Raw genomic sequence first — 20,576 nt, forward strand, 5'->3', positions numbered from 1 at the left:
ATCCCCTCTACCCACGGTGCTGATAACCACTCTAATGTGTCTTTTTATTACCCACATAATTTCCTTTTTATATGTAGTTGGACTCATGCTGTTTAATATACTGCATTTTATTATATGCATTTTCCTATTTAAATTAAAGCTGTTTCTTAGGCTTCAATGTAACTGCAAACCCCCATGACCCATGAGGTGGATTTTCATGGGCGCTCAGCTCTTGCTGTTGAAATCATCCAGCCTCCTTCACAGTTGTGTTTGAAATGCTGTGCTCTTCATGGGGCACATGGTTTTCAGTGCTGGAGCCTTTCTCACCACTGCATTTCATGAACTTGACAGGTTTCATAAGAAGAGACTCGAGGCCCAGCCCCGAGGAGCTCGTTCTGTCCTAGTTGCAAGTGTTATCAAATGACTCCACCAAGGGAATGCAAAATGAATTACTCTAATTGCACTAGAAGCATAATGTGAAGTTTGTGTTTCACCTTTTGGCCCCTGGGAGAGAAAAATGTCACTGACTTTAAATTGCTTTTCCATTTTCCACATAGCCCCAGTTTCCAGTGCTAGCAAAAAATTGCCATTGGGAACATAATGTATGCTAACATGGGCCTACATGTATTTGTATGTTTTCTCATCTGTGTGGCAAAATTAAAAAATGGATGGTATGAAGAGGTGGGTAGAATCCCTTGTGTTACATGAGACTTTGTTGCCTCCAAGCTCTATGATCTGGAGCCAGTAATTTAATGATCATAATCTGGGGTTGGCAGGTGCAGGCCGTGGGCTGAACACAACCCTTAGCCTGATTCTGTATGTCCAATGAACTAAGAATGGCTTTAACATTTTTGAAGTGACTTTTATAAAATAAAATAAAATAAAATAAAAACAGGAAAACTAAACAACAGAGAACAATGTGTGCCCCTAAAGCCCAAAATATTTATTATCTGGCTCTTAATGGAAAAGATTTCTTGGCCTCTAATAATAATACTAATAATAGTAGCAGCAGCAGCTGGAAAATAGTTTATATTCTGTGTCAGACACTGTTCAAAGTGCTTGATATGTATTATCTCATTTAACTCTCACAGCAAGTCTGTGGGACAGGTATTATGACTATCCTCATTTTACAAATAAAGACACCCAGAGAGGTTGAGTAACTTGACTTTTCCAAGGCCATACGTCCAGCAAGTGGTGTTTTGGACCCAGGCAGTGGCTGTCTCTAGTGCTCTAGATCCTGAATTCTACCACCACCCTGTGCTGCAATTCACAGTTGGCTTCTTTTTCTTTTTCTTTTTTTTCCCTTAGGCAGAGTCTCACTCTGTCCGCCAAGGCTGGAATACAGTGGTGTGTTCTCAGCTCACTGCAACCTCTACCTCCCGGGTTCAAGTTTTTCTTGTGCCTTGGCCTCCCAAGTACCTGGGATTACAGGTGCATGCCACCATGCCCGGCTAATTTTTGTATTTTTAGTAGAGACCGGGTTTCACCATGTTGACCAGGCTGGTCTCAAACTCCTGGCCTCAGGTAATCCACCCACCTCGGCCTCCCAAAGTGTTGGGATTACAGGCGTGAGCCACCGTGTGCAACCAGTTGGCTTATTTTGCTTATCCATATAAAAACGGGGCAGGCAGGGACGAACAGCCCCTTTCACCTGTAACACTGTGTGATCAAATGTTTTAGGCCAATGTTTTAAGATCATTATCTGTGAGAGCTATAGTGATACAGCAGTACTTCCCGAATTAGTGGCCTGAAAAAAGGATTCCTTAAAAATCTCCACATATAAAGGGGGTTGTTTGGTCAGCTAAGCATAAGAAAGCCTTTAGACAGGTTTCTTTTTGGTAGCACTTTCAGAAGAAGTATTATTCTTATGTGGATCTCAGCAAGGAGGAAAGCTATTCAGCTGTTTCCTAAACTTTTTTTTTTTTTTTTTGATGTGACACCGTTAAAATCTTTCAGATCCTGTGTGGTACTTAAGCAAAGTCCGTAAATTATGTTGTAGACGCATTATTCAGCTCAATATTTTTCTAGAAGTATCAAAACAATGATGTAATCTAAGCATTCATTTATTCATATTTACCATAAATATTCTATTTTTTTCCCTATTTTTCCACTTCCACTTTTCTTCACTCCTCGCTTTTTTCTGCTGTGTGTGGTGAGACTATCTTAAAAGAGAGAGAACCAGGTCATGAAACTCAAGCCCACCGATTTAGATACCTTTTAGTAGCTCTTATATTGAAAGTCCTATTTAGTTTATAGAATTACCTATAGATTTGATTTGCCTGAACTAAATTGGTTGATGCTGCCTAGTTGAGAGTTAGACAAAGGCTTCTTGATTGATTATATTGATCTCAGGCTACGCAGGTATGATTATATTGATCTCAGGCTAAGCAGGTAGGATTGTCATCAAGTTGAAATACTGTTTACTTTGGCATGACTTAATTTGCCAACATTGTCAACAGGTACATGTCAGGAAGAATGTGACCGTGGGGGTTATAAATACAGGCCATTAACTAAAGAAACAACTTTATGGACACCTTTTAATTCACCAGCTGTTTACTCATCCCATAGCAACAGAATTTTACAAATTTGACTGAGTTGAGACCAAAAGTATGCTGACAAAAAACTGATGGTTGCTGACTGGCATAAGATAATACTTTCGGTTTTCTCAACATTTTAAAATCCCTCCATTCTTTTAGAGCTCTCCATTTGGATGCCAAATAATGTTACATAAAATAAACCAAATGTCTTATTTTCATTTTGAAAGATTTCTGGGGGTGTAGGAATGTAGTTGGTCTGCAGACTTTGAGGCACTAAAGAACATCATGTGTTGTATATCTAAAATCAGAAGCACAAGTGAACATAGGCATTAATGTAAGTATACTCTATGTATACATTTTTCTCTCCTGATCTCTTGTGTCCATAACAGTATATTTATTGTAGTAGATATTTGGAAATAGATGCAATTATTTGTGACAAGATTTTATAGATCCAATAGAACATTGCTACAGGGTATCTATTAATATATAGAATCAGGCTTAGGCAATGCAAAAATTGTGTCTAAGGAGTGCTAACAAAGAAAGCCATTTGGTATGAGTTTGGGACTGCAGCTTCTGAGTGCTGACCAAGAACAGCACAGGTGTCCTCTTTTTTCTTGTGACTATTTAGAGGACTTTTTTGACCTAACTGGCCAGTGTTGTTAAGATAACCAGCCAGACTGATAGACTGTTTTGACTCTCTGGGACTGACTAAATTAATTTTGTCTAGGAATGTGTAAATATTATCCTCACCCATTCATTTATATCTTTCAAACGCAGCCACCCATACTCCTAGATGGCAGCTTATTTCTTGCACAGATACTCATTCACCATGCTCTGAGGGTGAAAGAATCATATGATTTAATATTGTCTAGGAATGTATAAATATTATCCTCACCCATTCAGTTCTATCTTTCAAACACAGCAACCCATATTCATAGATGGCAGCTTATTTCTTGCTCAAATACTCATTCAGCATGCTCTGAGGGTGATTTAAAAATTATATGGCACTTAATACGTGTCTTCTTTCACTTTCATCAACTTTACTCTGTAGCTTCAGACTGTCAAGAAAAAGAGACCCCAGTTGCTCTCTTTTTCCCCCTTTCAATTCTCTTTTAGGATTTGAAAACTTGATGAGGATTATTACTGACTTCCCAAGGGCTTTTGAAATTAATATTGGGTTGTCTTTTTAATTTTGACGGGGGGCAAAACTCCTGTTGCTTTTTAGCCACCAGTTTCAGAAGTAGGTTGCTGTCAGTCATTAGCACAGGCTCACTGATGTAGCTTTCCATCCTGGGTTTTTATCCTGAATTTAGTGTCCTGGATGAATACTTTAGAAAGATAAAATGTTCATTTCAGTTGTCAAGTCCCGCCTGTACCATCAGCTTCTCACTCTCCACCTCTGCTGCTGGGATTTTATAATTCCCAGGCCTCAGACCTGGACCAAATGCTGTGGGAATGGGGACCCAGGCTTTGGGAATGCTGGCCCTTAGCTTCTGGCTCCTCCTGCTGCTCTGCTGGCTCTGGCCTTGGTCCTTAGGTCTAGACTGGGCAGTTGGTGGCCCAAGTCATGTTCTGATGTACCCCAGTTCTAAGAAGTAGACCTCTGTCTGGTTTCTGTAGTGGCCCAAGTCATGTTCTGATCATATACCCCAATTCTAAGAAGTAGACCTCTGTCTGGTTTCTGTACTGAATCATCTAGTAAGAGTTATCCCAGGAAGCCCAGATCTTCCTGGGCTTTTCAAGCAGGAGGAGCTGTAACTTCCAACAGTCTTCCTCTGGGCCAGCTCCCTGCTGCCTTATTGATCCTAGAAATCACCAGCTCCTGAATTTCCTGTGGCTTGAAATACCCTCTTACCCAACCTCACTACGGGTGCCTACATTGCTTTTGTGTTACCTGTAAATTTCTTTCAAATACTTCAACACATGCAGTGGGGTGTGTGTGAATTTTCATGCAAAACCAGGGAATGAGAATTTAAAATTTTAAGTAATCGCCCTAAAGGTGGTTAGTTAGCATTTGAAAAATTTAAATCAAAGCTGAAAAGTCAATCATTATATATAAATTATACCTCAATAAAATTAATTCAAAATAAAACAAGCCTACCCTTCCGTGGCCACCTACACATCCCCTTCAGTTAATTTTCTCTCTCATTAGCACCAGGTGCTCTGATACTCGCCCACTGGAGTGGTTGCTGCATGATAGACACCTGGAGGCTTGTTAAAATGCAGATTACTGGGCCCCGCCCCCAAGTTGCTGATTCTGTAGATTTGGGATAAGGCCTGAGAATGGGCACTTATGGTAAGCTCCTACGCGATGGTCAACCCGCTGATCAAGGGAACCACACTTGAGAACCTCTGGCATAATGCAGACTGGAACTACCTTTTCTTTGGTGGAGCTCTTCATGGTATTCAAAATACACAATTTGTTTAGAAATAAGGTACAAGCCCTGGTATCCTTGTGAGCCCAGGGCACAGGAATCTGGCAAGCCCAAATGCCTGCCTGGTATCTCTTGGAAGCTTGTTAGAAATGCAGAATCTCAGTGCAGACACCAGGCTTACTGAATCCAACTCTGTGGTTCACAAATGCCCCCAGGTGATCCAAATGCACATTAAAGTTTGAGAAACACCTGCCCAAACCACATTTAGTTCACATCATCTAGTTCAGTGGTCCTCAACTATAGGTTCACATTAGAATTATCTGCAGTGTTTAAAAAAGGAAATTGATAGCCCAAGCACATTCTAATTATTAGTTAGAATCTCTAGGGTGAGACCCAGGCTTCTAAAATGGCTTATAAGTTCCCCCAGGTGATTCTAATGTACCACAGGTGCTGGGAACTACCAGTCTAGTCTCTAAGTGCTATTCGCATAGTTCTTTTAACAATGTACCAGCTGGAAATCTCTTCCCTTTACCCTGCCCTCAAAGTTAAATGCTGACAATTTAATGCCAACTAAACCTTCTCCTAATTAAAATGAAATGATTTCATTTGCCATGCTTTTATAGACTCATAAGAGGAAACATGTTGGTGGTGATTTATCTACAGTCCCTATTTATTTTAGAATCTGAGGCACTAGCTATATTTCGTGGCAAGCTAAAGCTCAAATGCTTTCATGAAACTAAATTTCTAGCTTAAGATGAAGGTGTAGTTACTGCACTGAATAGCATTCATCTGGAGATTTGTGAAATGTTGCAGTTTTACATCTAAGCACCTTATAAGGAATTCTATCTTAGACAAGATTAGATCCTGTGGAAATCTATACTTGAAAAGCTTCATAGTTTGCTCCAAGTGCATGGAAATGGGTCTTATTTCTCTTGAATGCCCTTTAGGTCTTAAAAGAACTCACAGTGCCAAGGAGTCAAAATCTATATTTCAAATCATATAATTCCTGACATATTATTTGAGCAGATTAAAACTAATTGATAGGGCAATTAGGCACCTTGAAAGTAGCTACTTGAAAAATGCCGACTTTTTCTTATCTCCGTTCACTTAAACAAAAAATAGGCTGGGTGAAGTGGCTCATGCCTGGAATCCCAGCACTTTAGGAGGCCCAAGCAGATACATAACTTGAGCCCAGGAGTTTGAGACCAGCCTGGGCAACATGGAGAGACCCCCCCATGTCTACAAAAAATACAAAAATTGGCTGGGTGTGGTGGTTCACACTTGTGGTCTCAGCTTCTGGGAAGCTGAAGTGGGAGGATCATCTGGTCCCAGGGAGGTCAAGACAGCAGTGAGCTGTGATTGTGGCCACTGCACTCCAGCCTGGGCAACAGAACAAAACCCTGTCTCAAAAAAAAAAAAAAAAAAAGTAAAACAAGAAAACAACAAAAAAAATTCATCGATCTAGATTTGTGAGTTGCCAATACCAAGAAGTTCCCATGTTTTAAATATTTCAGATGGCCCTGTCATTGATTCTTCTTCCAGCTCAGACATAGGGAAGATGAAAGCTGCTGCCTGTAGCATCTTGCATCCTCTTGCTTCCACATACAAGAAATGTGAACCTCAATCCCCTAAAAATGTGCAGGTCAGAGCTTCCATTTTAGTGAACATATTTGTTCAGCCCAGGTGGGGTGGGCCATGACAAAAACCAAGAGTGAATCTGGAACCATGGGGCTCTTCCCAGGCCATCACTATGAGATAGGATATCCCACTCTCGGAAACAGCAGCTCCCTTAGGAAGCTGTTGTGTCCTGAATGTTTGTGTCCTACCAAAATTCATAAGCTGAAATCCTACCCTCTAAAGTGATGGCATTAGGGGATGGGGCCTTTGGGAGGTGGTTAGGTCATAAGCATGGAGCCCTCAGGAATGGGATTAGTGTCCTTATTTTAAAAAGGCACCAGATAGCCCCCTTGCCCTTTCCACTGCATGAGGACACAGCTAGAAGGCACCACCTATGAACTAGAAAGCTGCCACCGAATGTGTTGGCACCTTGATCTTGGATTCCCCAGCCCCCAGAACTGTGAGAAATAAATTTCTGTTGTTTATAAGCTACCCATATATGGTATTTTGTTGTGTGTCAAACAAAGACAAAAACCAAACTCACATCTTATATGGGCAGTGGAAGGAGAACTCCAAGTTGAGGGGGGCTGCTCTTTTAGACCTATGCTTCTCAAATTCTAGTGTGCGCACCAGTCACCTGGGCATCCTGCTAAAATGCAAGTTCTGCTTCCATGGTTCTGGAATGAGACCTGGGACTCTGCATTCCTAACAAGCTCCCAGATGATGTTGATGCTGTTGGTCTAGGGGCCCTTTGAGTAGTAAGGGTTTAGAACAGTGCTTCTTAAATGTGTGTGTCTGTGTGCAAAAGAATCACATGGAAGGCTGATTAAAACACAGATTCCTATTTCCCATCCTAAAGACGGATTCAACCTGGGGCCTGATAATTTGCATTTTAACAAGTTCTCAGGTGATCCTGATGCTGCTGGTCCCTGGACTACATTTTAATAACAAGCCTCTAGTTAACTTTTGAACAACTTAGTTAAGATGACTTCACCAGTACTCTCTTCTGTGAAAATAGAGAGCCAAACATCAAAAGATGAAGGAGAATACTACTGAGTCCCTTTGGAGAAAATCACATCACAAACTTGGAGAGTGCCACAGGGTCTCTGTTCATTTTTCCATTGACAATATGCTTCTTTGACTAAAGACTAAAAATAAATCTTCAGGATCGAAAGCTAGAGATAAGATTGAAACTCTAAGATTGGAAATAGTGCTGCCTAATGAATAATAGGAATAGTTATTTTAGGATGACAGACCAGCCTGTGCCTAGTGAAAGGTTAGAAATACCAATAGCAGACTGGGCGCAGTGGCTCACGCCTGCAATTCTGGCACTTTAGGAGGCCGAGGCGGACAGATCACCTGAGGTCAGGAGTTCGAGACCCTGGCCAACATGGCGAAACCCCGGCCAACATGGCGAAACCCCATCTCTACTAAAAGTACAAAAATAAAAATTAGTCGAGCATGGTGGCGGGCACCTGCAGTCCCATCTACTCAGGAGGCCAAGGCAGGAGAATCACTTGAACCTGGGAGGCAGAGGTTGCAGTGAGCTGAGATAGTACCACCGCACTCCAGCCTGGGTGACAGAGCAAGACTCCAACTCAGAAAAACAACAAAAAAAGGAAATACTGATGGCAAAATGTTATTGGTGGCCAATTCTTAATATACGTCATGAGATTTGGGGCAATGTTTGCTTCTTAGTGTATATTTCTTTGCTTTACATTTTCCTATGAAGCATATTTAAATATTGTTTTCATAACATGGGAGGAAAACCCTAAGCAATATTTTTAAAAGAAAAAAGTAAAACATATGCTCAGTGTAAGTTCATAGTATTTTTTGTTTGGATTTGTTGTATCTGTGTCTCTCTACGTTTGTATTTTCATGGGAAAGGGATTATTTTTGTCTATGTCAGTCATAACGTTCCTGGGGTAAAGGTGATAGATGGGTAAGGGCAAGGTCTAAACATTTGCCTGGAAGTTGGACAGGGTCTGGGTGGTGAAAATAAATTTAAGGAGTCCCAGAGGAGAGGTAAAAAGTTCCAAGAAAGAATTAGAGTCAGCTTCTCTTTCTCTCCTTGCCCTCCAAACAATTCAGCACAAGCCCTTAAGTCCCTTGAAGAGTCTTTCTTTCCCCTTTCTTCTTAGAAGGGCTGAAATACTCTTTAAGTTAACTTAGGAATGGTTAGAAAAGGTTAAAAAAATGAGAGAACAGTAACAATTAACAAGCTACCAGGGAAGCAGGGAAACTATGCCGATCTGAACATCAGAGACTACCTCCTGTGGTCTGGTTCCCTAGAACCCAGACTCAGGCTTTGGCTTGCGGTGGCCGGACCAGAAGGAAAGTGCCCAGTGTGGCAGGAGTCATCTCAGGAGCGTGTTGCCATCCAGCCAATGACTTGTGTTCCAAAAACTGGAAAATGCGCCTCCTGGTCACTATGTAAATGATTACCACACGAGCTTATTTTCAGCAATTCAAAAAATTATCCAATTCGTAGTTTATTGCTTCTGTTAGTCTGGAAATGGTCAAACACGTTGATAGTCATCTAGTTTACTCCTGGTGCAACTTTCCAACAAAACTCCAGGGCTCTACTGACACCTGCTGGCATTTCATCTATTTTATGTTCAACAACAACAAGACAAAGAAGCATTAATATTTTTCCTACAGTCCTTTGCCCTTGTTATGTTACGTGTACTTTACCTGAACAGTAATAGAAGGGGCCTTTACCATGTCATGAGGAGAGAAGTGTGGGCAAGCCATTGGGTGAAAATAAAAATCCCCAACACGAAGAATGTACCACAGAGCTCTTGTTGCCTGTCTGCCCTGCACCAGCTGCTCTGTGACCTTAGGCAAGGCCATTGACCTCACTTTTCATCATTGCAAGAAGAAAGAGGCAGCAACCTTCCCTCCCAGTGCCCTTTAGGGCTTCTGAGGTTGCTGGTGGCATTTCCTACTAACTAAAGCATGGGCCCTGTCACTGGAGTGATGGCCTTAAAGGTCACTCTCACTGACCTTTCCATCACAATAAACAAGATTCCTTGCCAGCGTTGTCTGTTCGAAAGATGGATGAAAGTTGTTTAAGCCTCTTCAAAGTGCACCACCACTGTAATTTATCTCGAGAAACTACTAAATTAGAATGATCAGAAAAAGCTCAGTGAACAGTCTCAGAAATTGTCCACCTTTTTTTTTTTTTTTTGTCCTAGGAAACTATGGACTTTGTTTTGTGTTTTGGAACATGTAATAAGCCTGCAGGTTGAGAAAATGCATCCCAGTTAATGCCAACCCAATTATTTGTACTTTTTCTGTCTATTCTTGGGAAACTCTGTGTGGGCCTGTGGTTTGTTAGGTCAATAACAGGATATTTGATAGTCTCCGGGGAGTTATAGTCCATATTTAGCCTGATAGAGGAAGTGAGGTCTGCCGATGAAAAATAATTGAGGCATTTCTTTAATTCTACTATTTCATTTCTTCCTCTTCCTTCAGAATCCTGACTCCACCATTATGCTTGCTGAGGCTTTCGATGCTATTTACAGCTCTGCTTTTGCTAGTCACAAAAGAAAATTTACCTCTTATAACCCCTGAGCCTTGCCTCAGAACACTGTTAGGTATGACCAGGATCAGTAAAATCTATTAGATTCACACCCATTAGTTTGGCTACTACTTAAGAAGACAAACAAACAAAAGATCCCAGAAAAATAACAAGTGTTGTTGAAGATGTAGACAAATTAGAACCCTTGAGCAAAAGGGTTCCCTTGTTGCATTTGCAGTCCTTTGTTGGTGGGGGGAAAAATGGTATGGCCACGATGAAAAAGAGTATGGTCTTTCCTTTAAAAATTAAAAAATAGAATTACTTTATGATCCAGAAGTTCCACATCTGGTTATTTATCCATAAATAAGAATGGAAAGCAGTAACTTGAGTTATTTGGATACCAATGTTCATAGTAGACATGCAATTCACAATGGACAAGGAGTCCATCAGAGATGAATAGATGAGCGTATTCAGCCTTTAAAAGGCGAGAAATTCCGATACATGGTGGAGCATGGATGAACCTTGAGGACATTATGCTAAGTGAAGAAAGCCAGTCACGAAACGACAAATTCTGTATGGTTCCACTTATATGACGCACCTAGCATAGTCAGAATCATAGAGACAGAAAGGAGAATGGTATTAATATTAATCAAGGGCTGAGAGGAGGGGGGATGGGGAGTTATTTAATGGATATGGAGTTTCAGTTTTGCAAGAAGAAAAGAGTTCTGGAGATGACTGTTTATGTTGGTTGCATAACAATGTGAATGCACTTACTGCCACTGAATTTTTCATTTAAAAACGGTGAAGGGATAAATTTTATGTTATGTCCATTTTTAACACAATTAAAAGAAATGTTAAACAGCAAAAAACAAAGCAAAACAAAACCATACTCTGTTGGAATGCAGTCATCACCTTTGCCCTTACAGAGAGTAAATTGCTTGACTTTTTTAAACCTGGTTCTACTAGGCAGTGCTGTCCAACAGTCCCATCTATGATGATGGAAATATTCTTTATCTGCAGTGTCTGAGCCATCAACCCCATATTGGTGTTTAAGCATGTAAAATGTGATTAGTACAAATGAGACACTGAACTTTATTAAATTTAAATAGCCATATGTGGCTAGTGGATACCATACTAGACAGTGCAGATAGAGTTTACATCTATATTACTGTCTATTCCAAGATATTTTCCCTTCCTCAGCACTAAGCCATAAATCTAAGCAGTCAGGCTGTAAACCTAAGAAGGTAAGGAATCAGCTTATGTGTGGGCCACAGTTCTATTTAACCAACAATATCAATTTGCTACGAAGTGTTTTACCAAGGGTATGATTCTTTTATGGCATTCATTGGCATCAGTTTTTGGACCCAAAGGCAGATTTGGCCTTAATTCATGGGCTAAACTTTTCTAGTAAATGCCCTTTTAGAGACCCAAATTCCTCTACTGCCATGCACAGTCTCCCTTCACTTGTCCTTGTAAATCCATGGAGTGATGGTATGAACTACAAGTGAGGTCCAAGGCCTTATACAGAAATTATGTGAACACATCGCTGTTTGCTCTGATCACCCTGGCAATCAAAGAATGTTTTACTTTTTAAGGCTTTGCTGGAAAACATAGTCAGGGAAGATATGTAACAAACTCTTAGATTGAAAGGATCACGCAATAAAATTGATGAAACCCTATGCATTTATCCTCTAAAATGAAAATAGTTAAATATGTCATTATGCATTGTATAATGCTGGTTGGAAATAACTAAGATTGTCAGCAACTGAAAAAGGGCTTATATTTAAACAAGCCACAAATAGAAAGCTTCACAAGTCAATCAGTGGGCAGCATTCCTTTGTGGCAGCCCACAGTTTAATGGCACAATAGATGGCACATTTGTCTTCATGAAAAGAATGAAAGCTGTTTATTAAAGAATAAAATATGAGCAGGCAAAATATAGATGGCTGTGCAACAGGAAAGGGACAAAAGAAGAGTTTGTGTTTTTATTACACAAAATGGATACAATCTATCTAATAAAAACCACTCTATTTGACTCCAGCAGATTTGCTCACCAAGAATATTGTTTTCCTCTTTCAGCAATGGGTAGAAGGCCTGAGATCAATCATACACAACTTCAGGGCCAACAATGTCAGTCCAATGACGTGCCTCAAGAAACAGTGAGTGTTGTTTGCATTACTCTTTCTGCTTGGCAGTTATCAAACAAATGGTCAGATGGAGAGATGAAGGCTGGGTGGTTCCTTCCTCCTCAGGCAAATTCCTACTTGCCTTTCCCTCCATGCTCCTGACCTTGGAGTTGGCCGATACACATCGGTACTCTTCATACCACCTAGAAGGGTATGCATGGTAAACCCACAGCCCAAAACCTATATGAAAAGAACAGTTGATGGCCAAAGGACACTGGAACCTCAGCCACTCTGTATCCTCTCAGTTGTGGGTACTGGCTTTTGTGTCCCCAGACTGAGTTTTCTGACAGACAGCTCTGCCCATGTCTGGGGCCATCGCTGAGTGCTGGGATAATTCAATCCTCTGCTGCATAAAACTGAGAAATGAGGAGTGTGGCCAAGAGAAGCACTTGCCAACGCACCCATGCAAGGGTGAAAAAGAAGCCTCAGCTCCAAGTGCCGTGCTCCCTATTTAGCACACAATCAGGAATTCAAAGATACCTCTGAATTTTTTTCTGTAGGATTCAGTCATTTAAAGATTTGATCAAGGATCCAATGGTGATTTCTGAATTTATTGTTTCCATGAAAGAAGGAATTACTCCAGCTTACAGTATCTGAAATCCAGAGGAGTACTACAGTGGTAGATTTAAACCCTACCCAAGTTAACCTTTCAAGGTGACATGAAAATCACCCACAAAGGAATCCTAGCCAAAGTCAAATGTCAGCCAGTTTGAAAAGCAGTGATCCATGAAGGTGGGGGCCATCTGCCTTCACAGGGCCATTGGCAGGCAGCTGTGAGGTGCCAAGAGTAACCATGTGGAGAAATTGCAGGGATAAGCCTGCGTCTCTCAAAATTATGCCCGAGCACCAAGAGTGTGATTCATCATACTCACTTGGCAATGGGCCAAGAGGTTAGTCCTAAAGGTACTGTCATGTCTTATCTTCTGGTCATTGTGGCAGGTGCTTACAGATACGGTCTCTAGGCTATAAATCTGAGCTTCACCATGGCAGATTCTTAGACTTGTTCCTCACTGTCCCCATCAAAATTACCATGCAGATGAAATTGGAAAGTATTCTTTATTCAGTACTACTTATCTTAATTGTTATGGTACCCCTCCAATTTTCTTTCATCCTCTTAGTGGAGGAAAGTTATTTCGTCTTATCTATTTCTATTTGTTGTGCAGCTGCTTCTCCTTTTCCTCTACAGTTGCCCTGGCATGTGTTTTTAAAGAGAAACCCAGTGGATATTCTCATGTTATGACTTCAGGCACTGATAGTCCTAAAAGGTCCAAAACTTTTAGAAGGCTTACTTATACCTGAGTGACACAAATATCTGTAGCTGACATGAGATCTGGCAATATCCTGCCCAGATCCCTTTATGAAGCTGGTGTTCACCCAGCCATCATCTGCCATGGGGATGGGCTCACCAAGGGCTCAGACCTGTCCGCTTCTTCAGAGCATTGCCCTCTGCTGAAGGGGAGCTCCCATTCCTGGAAGATTATACTCTTCCCTCCTCTGGCAGGAAGTCCACAGGCAATGATGAGCTGCAATGGGGTACAGTAGGCCATCCCTCTTGCTGCCGAGTCTGGCACAAATCACATGAGAGTTCACTCAAAGTCTCATGTGAGTTCAAGCTAAATCAAACTCCATCTGAGACCACAACTTTGCTTAACTCTTTTTTCTGCCCAATCTTCTTCACTCACTCCCTTCATCCCTAAAACATCCCCTTATTAAAGTAGTTAGTGGTGCGTCTATGAAACTTAAGACGGAAACTTTACTACATCATCATGTTCCGCAGATTGTTAGCACATTTTGATTGGAAACAGTGAGAATGGGAGTCATTAGCCAAGAAGAGTCCTAGCTCCAAAGTACAGATAAAAGTTCTGAGTCTCCTGAAAGCCTGGGGAAAGCAAGGAGTTGTTCACCATCAATTTGAGTTGATGAGCTAGTCTTACCACTGGAAATTAAGGAGGCACCCATGTGATCAGTACTTGGCAGCACTAGGAGCTGGGAGTGATGAGTCCTCATGAGTCCTCAAGACAAGGCTGGCTGGTGTCACCGTGCAGTTGCATTTCCCACCACTTTAATATATTATTACAGAGCAATAGTTGAGCAGACCAATCGCAAATAAGTACCAATGATGTGTTTTGCTCATTGCAAGCATGCAGTCATCTCATTTAGCTAGGGTTGCCAGATAAAATAGAGGACACTTAGTTAAATATGAATTTTAGATAAGAAACAAATTATATTTTAGTATAAATATATCCTATGGAATATTTGGAATATACTTACAGTAAAAAAAAAAAAACCTGTTGTTTTTCTGAAATTCAAGTTTAACTGAGAGCTCTGTATATTTATGTGCTAAATCTGACAACCCTAAATTCATCTCATACTACATAATTGTCTGATTTTCAGAACCAATGTTCTTGATTTGAATGAACTTTGTTTTAAAGTTTTTAACAGAATTGAAGCTGTTCACCCTAAGAAACATTAAGGCAGTGTTATTGCTATTGTTTTGCAGCTGGATGAAATTGGCATTTATGACCAACACAAATGGTAAAATTCCAGTTAGGAGGTAAGTAATCATTCCTATCTGCTGTCCATGCCCTGGGTCAACCCTTGTGATCCCAAACCAAAGAGAGAACCCTTCACAAGTATTTGTGTGTTAAACGCTTTAAAGATATTTCTGGAATCTTAGTTTCAATTGCTTTGACAAATGCTATATTCAGTTGGTAAAAATTATTTACGGAAGTAAAGCTGCATTTTTTTTTTTTTCTCAAAATAGGTGGCAAAAGAGGTACTTTGACAACTTAAAAAACATCAGAAAATGTAGCACTGTTTTTTTTTTTTTTTTTGAGACGGAGTCTCTCTCTGTTGCTCAGGCTGGAGTGCAGTGGCGGGATCTCTGCTCACTGCAAGCTCCGCCTCCGGGTTCACGCCATTCTCCTGCCTCAGCCTCCTGAGTAGCTGGGACTACAGGCACCTGCCATCACACTTGGCTAATTGTTTTTGTATTTTTAGTAGAGGGGAGGTTTCACCATGTTAGCCAGGATGGTCTTGATCCCGCCTCTGCCTCCCAAAGTGCTGGGATTACTGGCGTGAGCCACCGCGCCCGGCCAGCACTGTTTTTTAAAATCTGCAAATAAGTGGGTTTTTAGGATTTATGTTTCTTTTGCTTATTTGCCCTGAGCAACTGTTAGCTAAACTTAAAGAAGAGCATATTGTGCACCTACTGTGGAAGGGTGTGGACCGTGTCTTGAGAATTGTGATGCCTCTGAACAGAGCATTTTCATTCTGGGCTTTGCTGCTCATGTGGTGCTCAGGGTAGATAGGGCTCCTCCTCTGGCTTCGTGCTGCCTACTCTCTACGTGTACTGTAACTGACACCACATACTCTGTGGAGCTGTCCTTTCCACTTTTGCCCTGACGCAGGTAACAATGACAAAGAATAAAAAGGCTTGGGGCTGGCTGCAGTGGCTTACGCCTGTAATCCCAGCACTTTGGGAGGCCAAGGCGGGTGGATCACGAGGTCAGGAGATCAAGACCATCCCAGCTAACATAGTGAAACCTGTCTCTACTAAAAATACAAAAAAAAAAAAAAAAAAAATTAGCCGTGTGTGGTGGTGGGCGCCTATACTCCCAGCTACTTGAGAGGCTGAGGCAGGAGAAGGGCATGGACCCAGGAGGCAGAGCTTGCAGTGAGCCAAGATCCCACCACTGCACTCCAGCCTGGGCGACAGAGCAAGACTCCATCTCAAAAAATAAATAAATAAATAAATAAAAAGGCCTGGGTGGAATCGAGAATAAAGAAAACATGGACAGGATACGTCCTCCACATGTGTTCTTTGATACTTAGGTAGACAGATTTCACCCTCTGAGGATTCCCCATGCATCCCTCTTTTCTGCTTCTCACGTCCTTCCAGGGGTTAGGGTTTACACATGGTCTCTGGGTGCAGTTGGAAACTCTTTCCACAGTAGTGATGGAAATTCTTTACCAAACTCTCTAGTACCTTTTTGGTTGGTGTTTGTTTTAAGCATTCATGGAAATTCCAGAAGCTGGGCTGGGTCCCAGGGCATCTGCTGTTCACATGAAGACAGACATGTATCTGGATTCATGAACCTAAGCCCATGACCAGAATCAAACATGGGTTCCCCAGATACCAACTCTATCTTCCAGGATTCTCCAGACTCAGGTTTATGTTCACTTTAACAAATAAGCAAATCGACAAATAGTAACTACTGGATGGAATCATGTCTTAGAATTGATCTTTCTTTCAGAGATGACCAGGTCACCGAGTGCACAGCATCTGTGTGGATGCACTGAGCAGTGGCATGTGCTAGTGGCTCCTGGCCATTTCTGACTCTCCTTTCCCATCTTCCCTGCTCAGCTGTTTCATTCTGCTCTGCAGCTTCCGTTCTGCATCCCTGTGAGACTATCTCCATACTCCCTTGACATTACTCTTTTCATATTTAGCAGAATTGTCCCAGAAGTCGTCGTTTTTCTCAATCTTGTGTATTAAACAATCACGACCTAAAGTATCCATGTGAGCACTTAAATATTGAGAAAATGTAAAGCATAGAAGTCATGAAGAAGACCTTGGATAATATATTTTTTTAATTTAACCCTTTATTGAGGGCTTACTGAGTCACAGACCTCATGCGTTTGTTGTGGTCTTTCCAAATCTATCTGTAGGATTCTCTGCTTTTATTTCATAACTTGCTAGCAAGTCAACTTTTTGTCTACTTTAGAAGTTTGAAAAAAGCCCTGTTAGCAGCCTTGACTGATGGCTGTTGGCAGATACTTTATGCTTATCCTTATTTAAAATCCTTTGCTCAGTTGAGCAATAGCAGAACAATTATTTTAATGTGTCCCAGTACCCTACGGCTATTGCATTTTTATTTAAAATCAGAGAGCACAAAGCAGTGTGAAGAATAGAAATGTAGGCTGGATGTGTTTTTACATGCCTTACTATCCTGCTTTTTCTTCCAAGATAAGGTTCAGGAAATGGGCAAAGTAGAGACACATAGATTGTGAACAAAGCGCTTCTAACCAGCAGTCTTGGTTTCATTTGTATGTATCCTAAGAATCAAGTCATGGTCATACAAGCTTTGAAGTCATTTCTGATTCCATTGATTTTTATCTAACATGTTCACCTACAAAATTATTACCACCTTTTTGTAGAAATAGCTTAGCTATTTTGGTGCCTTCTTTTTTTTTTTTTTTTGTTTTGAGACAGAGTCTTGCTTTGTCACCCAGAGATATTTTGGTGTCTTCTTTAGCTCTCTTTGACATGGACTCCATGGTACTTGCCAGTATTAACAGGTGTTTGACACAAGACAGCTGTGATTTGGGGGCAGTTTGTTAGAGTTAATGGAGAATTGATACCATGCCAAAAAAAAAAAATTCAGATAACTCTATTGGTGAATGAGCTACCAAGAGTTAGGTGGAAATTGTTGTGAATGTTTTAATGGATATGAAGAGTAAATACTATAAAAATGTTATTCTTCACTATCATTCTGAAGTTTTTAAAATGGAAACTATTAGTGTACTGTCCATAATATTAAAAGAGATCTGGCTTCATAGTGATTACATAGCTTGGGAAGGGTTCCTGCTGTTTAGCATTAAACCAAAATTTAAGATCCAGGAAGTTGCAGAAATAACACATGAAGAAAATCTCCCTCTTCTCTTGTCTTGCTGTGTACATAACCCACACAGTCTGCCTTTCTCTCAAATTCACAAATTCACACTCAGTTTATCCTCCCACTCAGACCAAAGTTTTGGAAATAGCACTTCTCTTTTGCCACCTTCCCTCCTCCCTCATAACCTGGAGTGGACACCAATGACTAGAAAATTGGGAAATGAGTAGCCAGACATTAGTTGTGGGCAGGGACTGGAAGAGATCCCAAACAAGATGGCTGTGTTAAAGAAGGCTGAGAGCCGCAGGTGCAGTCTTGGAAGCACTCCTATATAATCAGCCCATCCATATCCTGAAGGCCCAGCAGCGCATGAAGAAGATATGATTCTGCTGGGGCAGTTGCCCCATCCTTCACTGAAGAGTTCTCTGTAAATTTCAGAACGTGGTGTTAAAACCATTGTGTAGATTGCAGACCCTGTGCCAGCTAGCAAAGAGTGGGACTCCCTTAGTTTATAGGATTGCTGCTGTTTTAGCCACTTGCAAAGTCCCCTGGAGTAGAATTTAACCAGGACTCTAATAGGACTGAACAACTGGACACAGCTCAGGGGTGTTTGCTTTTGTAGCATTTCTTTTGGGGAATGGGCGGTGGTTTATTTTGATTCAACAAAAACTCATTGAGTACCAGTTAGCTATGAGGCACTAAGCTTATGTGGACATGGGGCTATCTAGAGATTTGAGTAAATCACATTCCCTTTGTAAATACTCTATGTTCCCATGAAACACAGCCATGATATTATCTCCTCTCTTTCCCCGCTCCATCTCCCTTCCCCTTGAGACATTTTTCTACTTTCTATTTTTTGGGCATCTGGCCAACCCCTAGCCAAAGATTCAATTCCTGTGTAGGAAACAGAACCTATTGGTACCCAGGTTCTGTTTCACCGGAAAGGCTCAGGCTCCGTACCCGCTGAATTCATGCCCATGTTGATCAGTTTTCATCTTGTTATGCCAGGCATGTCCAAATCTAACAGAGGCTTCAGTTAGCTGGGATACCCCTGCGATTGCTATGCAGTGATTCTTCTCCTGATAGCAGGTGCCAGATCCTGCCAGAGTCTTACTAGCTAGGTTAACACAAACTTTTTATGAAATAAAAGTCACCCTGAACAGCTACTTTCCCCTAAATTAAAAAGGCTAGAAAATTGTTGTCTTACCCCAATTTAATGTATAAAGATTACATGAACTCTAGAGATGAAAAATATAAACATAGCACCTTCTATACTAGGAATCTTAACCATTTATTGATGTCACACACATATTCTCTCCCATATTTGTAGATTTGTTAAAGAGAATTCACAGGCCTCCTTATATTTGAATACAACTGTCTCAAGAACTCTTAAAAAGGTACTTCCTGAAGTGTTCTTGGGCCTGGCATGAAACAATAAAGCTGTGAATGAACACATAATTCATTTACTTAAAGCTACTTCTTCTTAGTCTATTTTGGGAAGTCCTACCCTACCACTGAAGTGGTGCTTTCTGCCACTCACAAAGATGAACTATCAGCACTCTCATTTGGAACTTGCCTTGTACTTAGCATGGATGGCGGAAAGTACAAAAACGCTGGGCATGAGATGCTGTTAAACATCCTTCTGTGCTCACAGGGGAGGCATTCCAAAGCCAGCCTTCATGGATAGAAGTAAAATTCCATCCTCAAGTCAAGCTGGACTTCTGAATGTCGAGTTAAAATTAAATTATCGTGGTAACACAATCAGGGAGTGAGTGAAGGCTCCTTGGTGGCTAAGGTGTGGGTCAGAGACAAGTTTGGTGTTCCAGGGCATCAAGTCCTCTGCTCAATAGCTTTCATTCTGAGTGGCACCAACACATTTATAATGGAGAGTCTCTCCTACCTTTTATCATCACCAGAAAGTGTATTCATCAAGGTGTTATCTATTCTACTAGCCTTGGTGCTCACTGTTCTAGTTAAAAGGCTATCCAAAAATACTATGTCTTGGGGTACTACCGAGATTTGTTGAAACGTTGGATAATTGTTCCCCTTCCCCCTCACTCATCCCATCATTTTCATAATAAAGTCCCTAATCCTTGAGGCAGCTGACATTTCAGAGGGGCTCAAGGGTGCTTAGCTTGAAAACAAGAACAAAATATGTCTGTTCACACCTGTGTCAACTGTGGTTAAGTGTGGGAACCAGGATAAGGAAAACTGAAGGCATGGGTTGAGTTGTAAGGGGCCACCTCCTTTTCCCCAGGCCCAGATATCGTCAACATGAGGGTTTTTTCTAGCGCTACTGTCTTATCTGCCACATTCCTTTTGCATAAGAAGGCAATTTGGTGGCATCAGAATTTTGTTTTTGTCCAAAAATTTGTGTCCCAAGCCGGGCACTGTGGCTCACGCCTGTAATCCTAGCACTTTGGGAGGCTGAGGCAGGTGGATCACCTGAGATCAGGAGTTTGAGACCAACCTGACCAATATGGTGAAACCCCGTCTCTACTAAAAATACGAAAATTAGCTGGGTGCAGTGGTGTGGTGTGCACCTGTAGTCCTGGCTACTCAGGAGGCGGAGGCAGGAGAATTGCTCAAACCTGGGAAGCGGAGGTTGCAGTGAGCTGAGATAGCACCACTGCACTTCAGCCTGTTTGACAGAGTGACACTCTGTCTCAAAAAATAATCAATTAGGAAAAGAGGAAGTCAAATTGTCCCTGTTTGCAGATGACATGATTGTATATTTAGAAAAC

The 20,576-nt window shown here is 41.2% G+C and overlaps 1 protein-coding gene across 2 annotated transcripts in view; it reads left to right on the forward strand.

The window, feature by feature from the left end:
* The window catches only part of PLCB4 (phospholipase C, beta 4), a 411,010-nt gene that overhangs the window by 274,571 nt on the left and 115,863 nt on the right, over positions 1-20,576 (forward strand). For both annotated transcript variants that reach the window (XM_011948853.1, XM_011948852.1), the window contains exons 7-8: positions 12,111-12,190; positions 14,718-14,771. In XM_011948853.1, coding sequence (XP_011804243.1) covers positions 12,111-12,190; positions 14,718-14,771 — 134 coding nt within the window. The remainder of the gene's footprint in view (positions 1-12,110; positions 12,191-14,717; positions 14,772-20,576) is intronic.

This window comes from Colobus angolensis, unplaced genomic scaffold, assembly GCF_000951035.1.
Source record: "Colobus angolensis palliatus isolate OR3802 unplaced genomic scaffold, Cang.pa_1.0 Scaffold285, whole genome shotgun sequence".
In the NCBI taxonomy this organism is placed as follows: Eukaryota; Metazoa; Chordata; class Mammalia; order Primates; family Cercopithecidae; genus Colobus; species Colobus angolensis.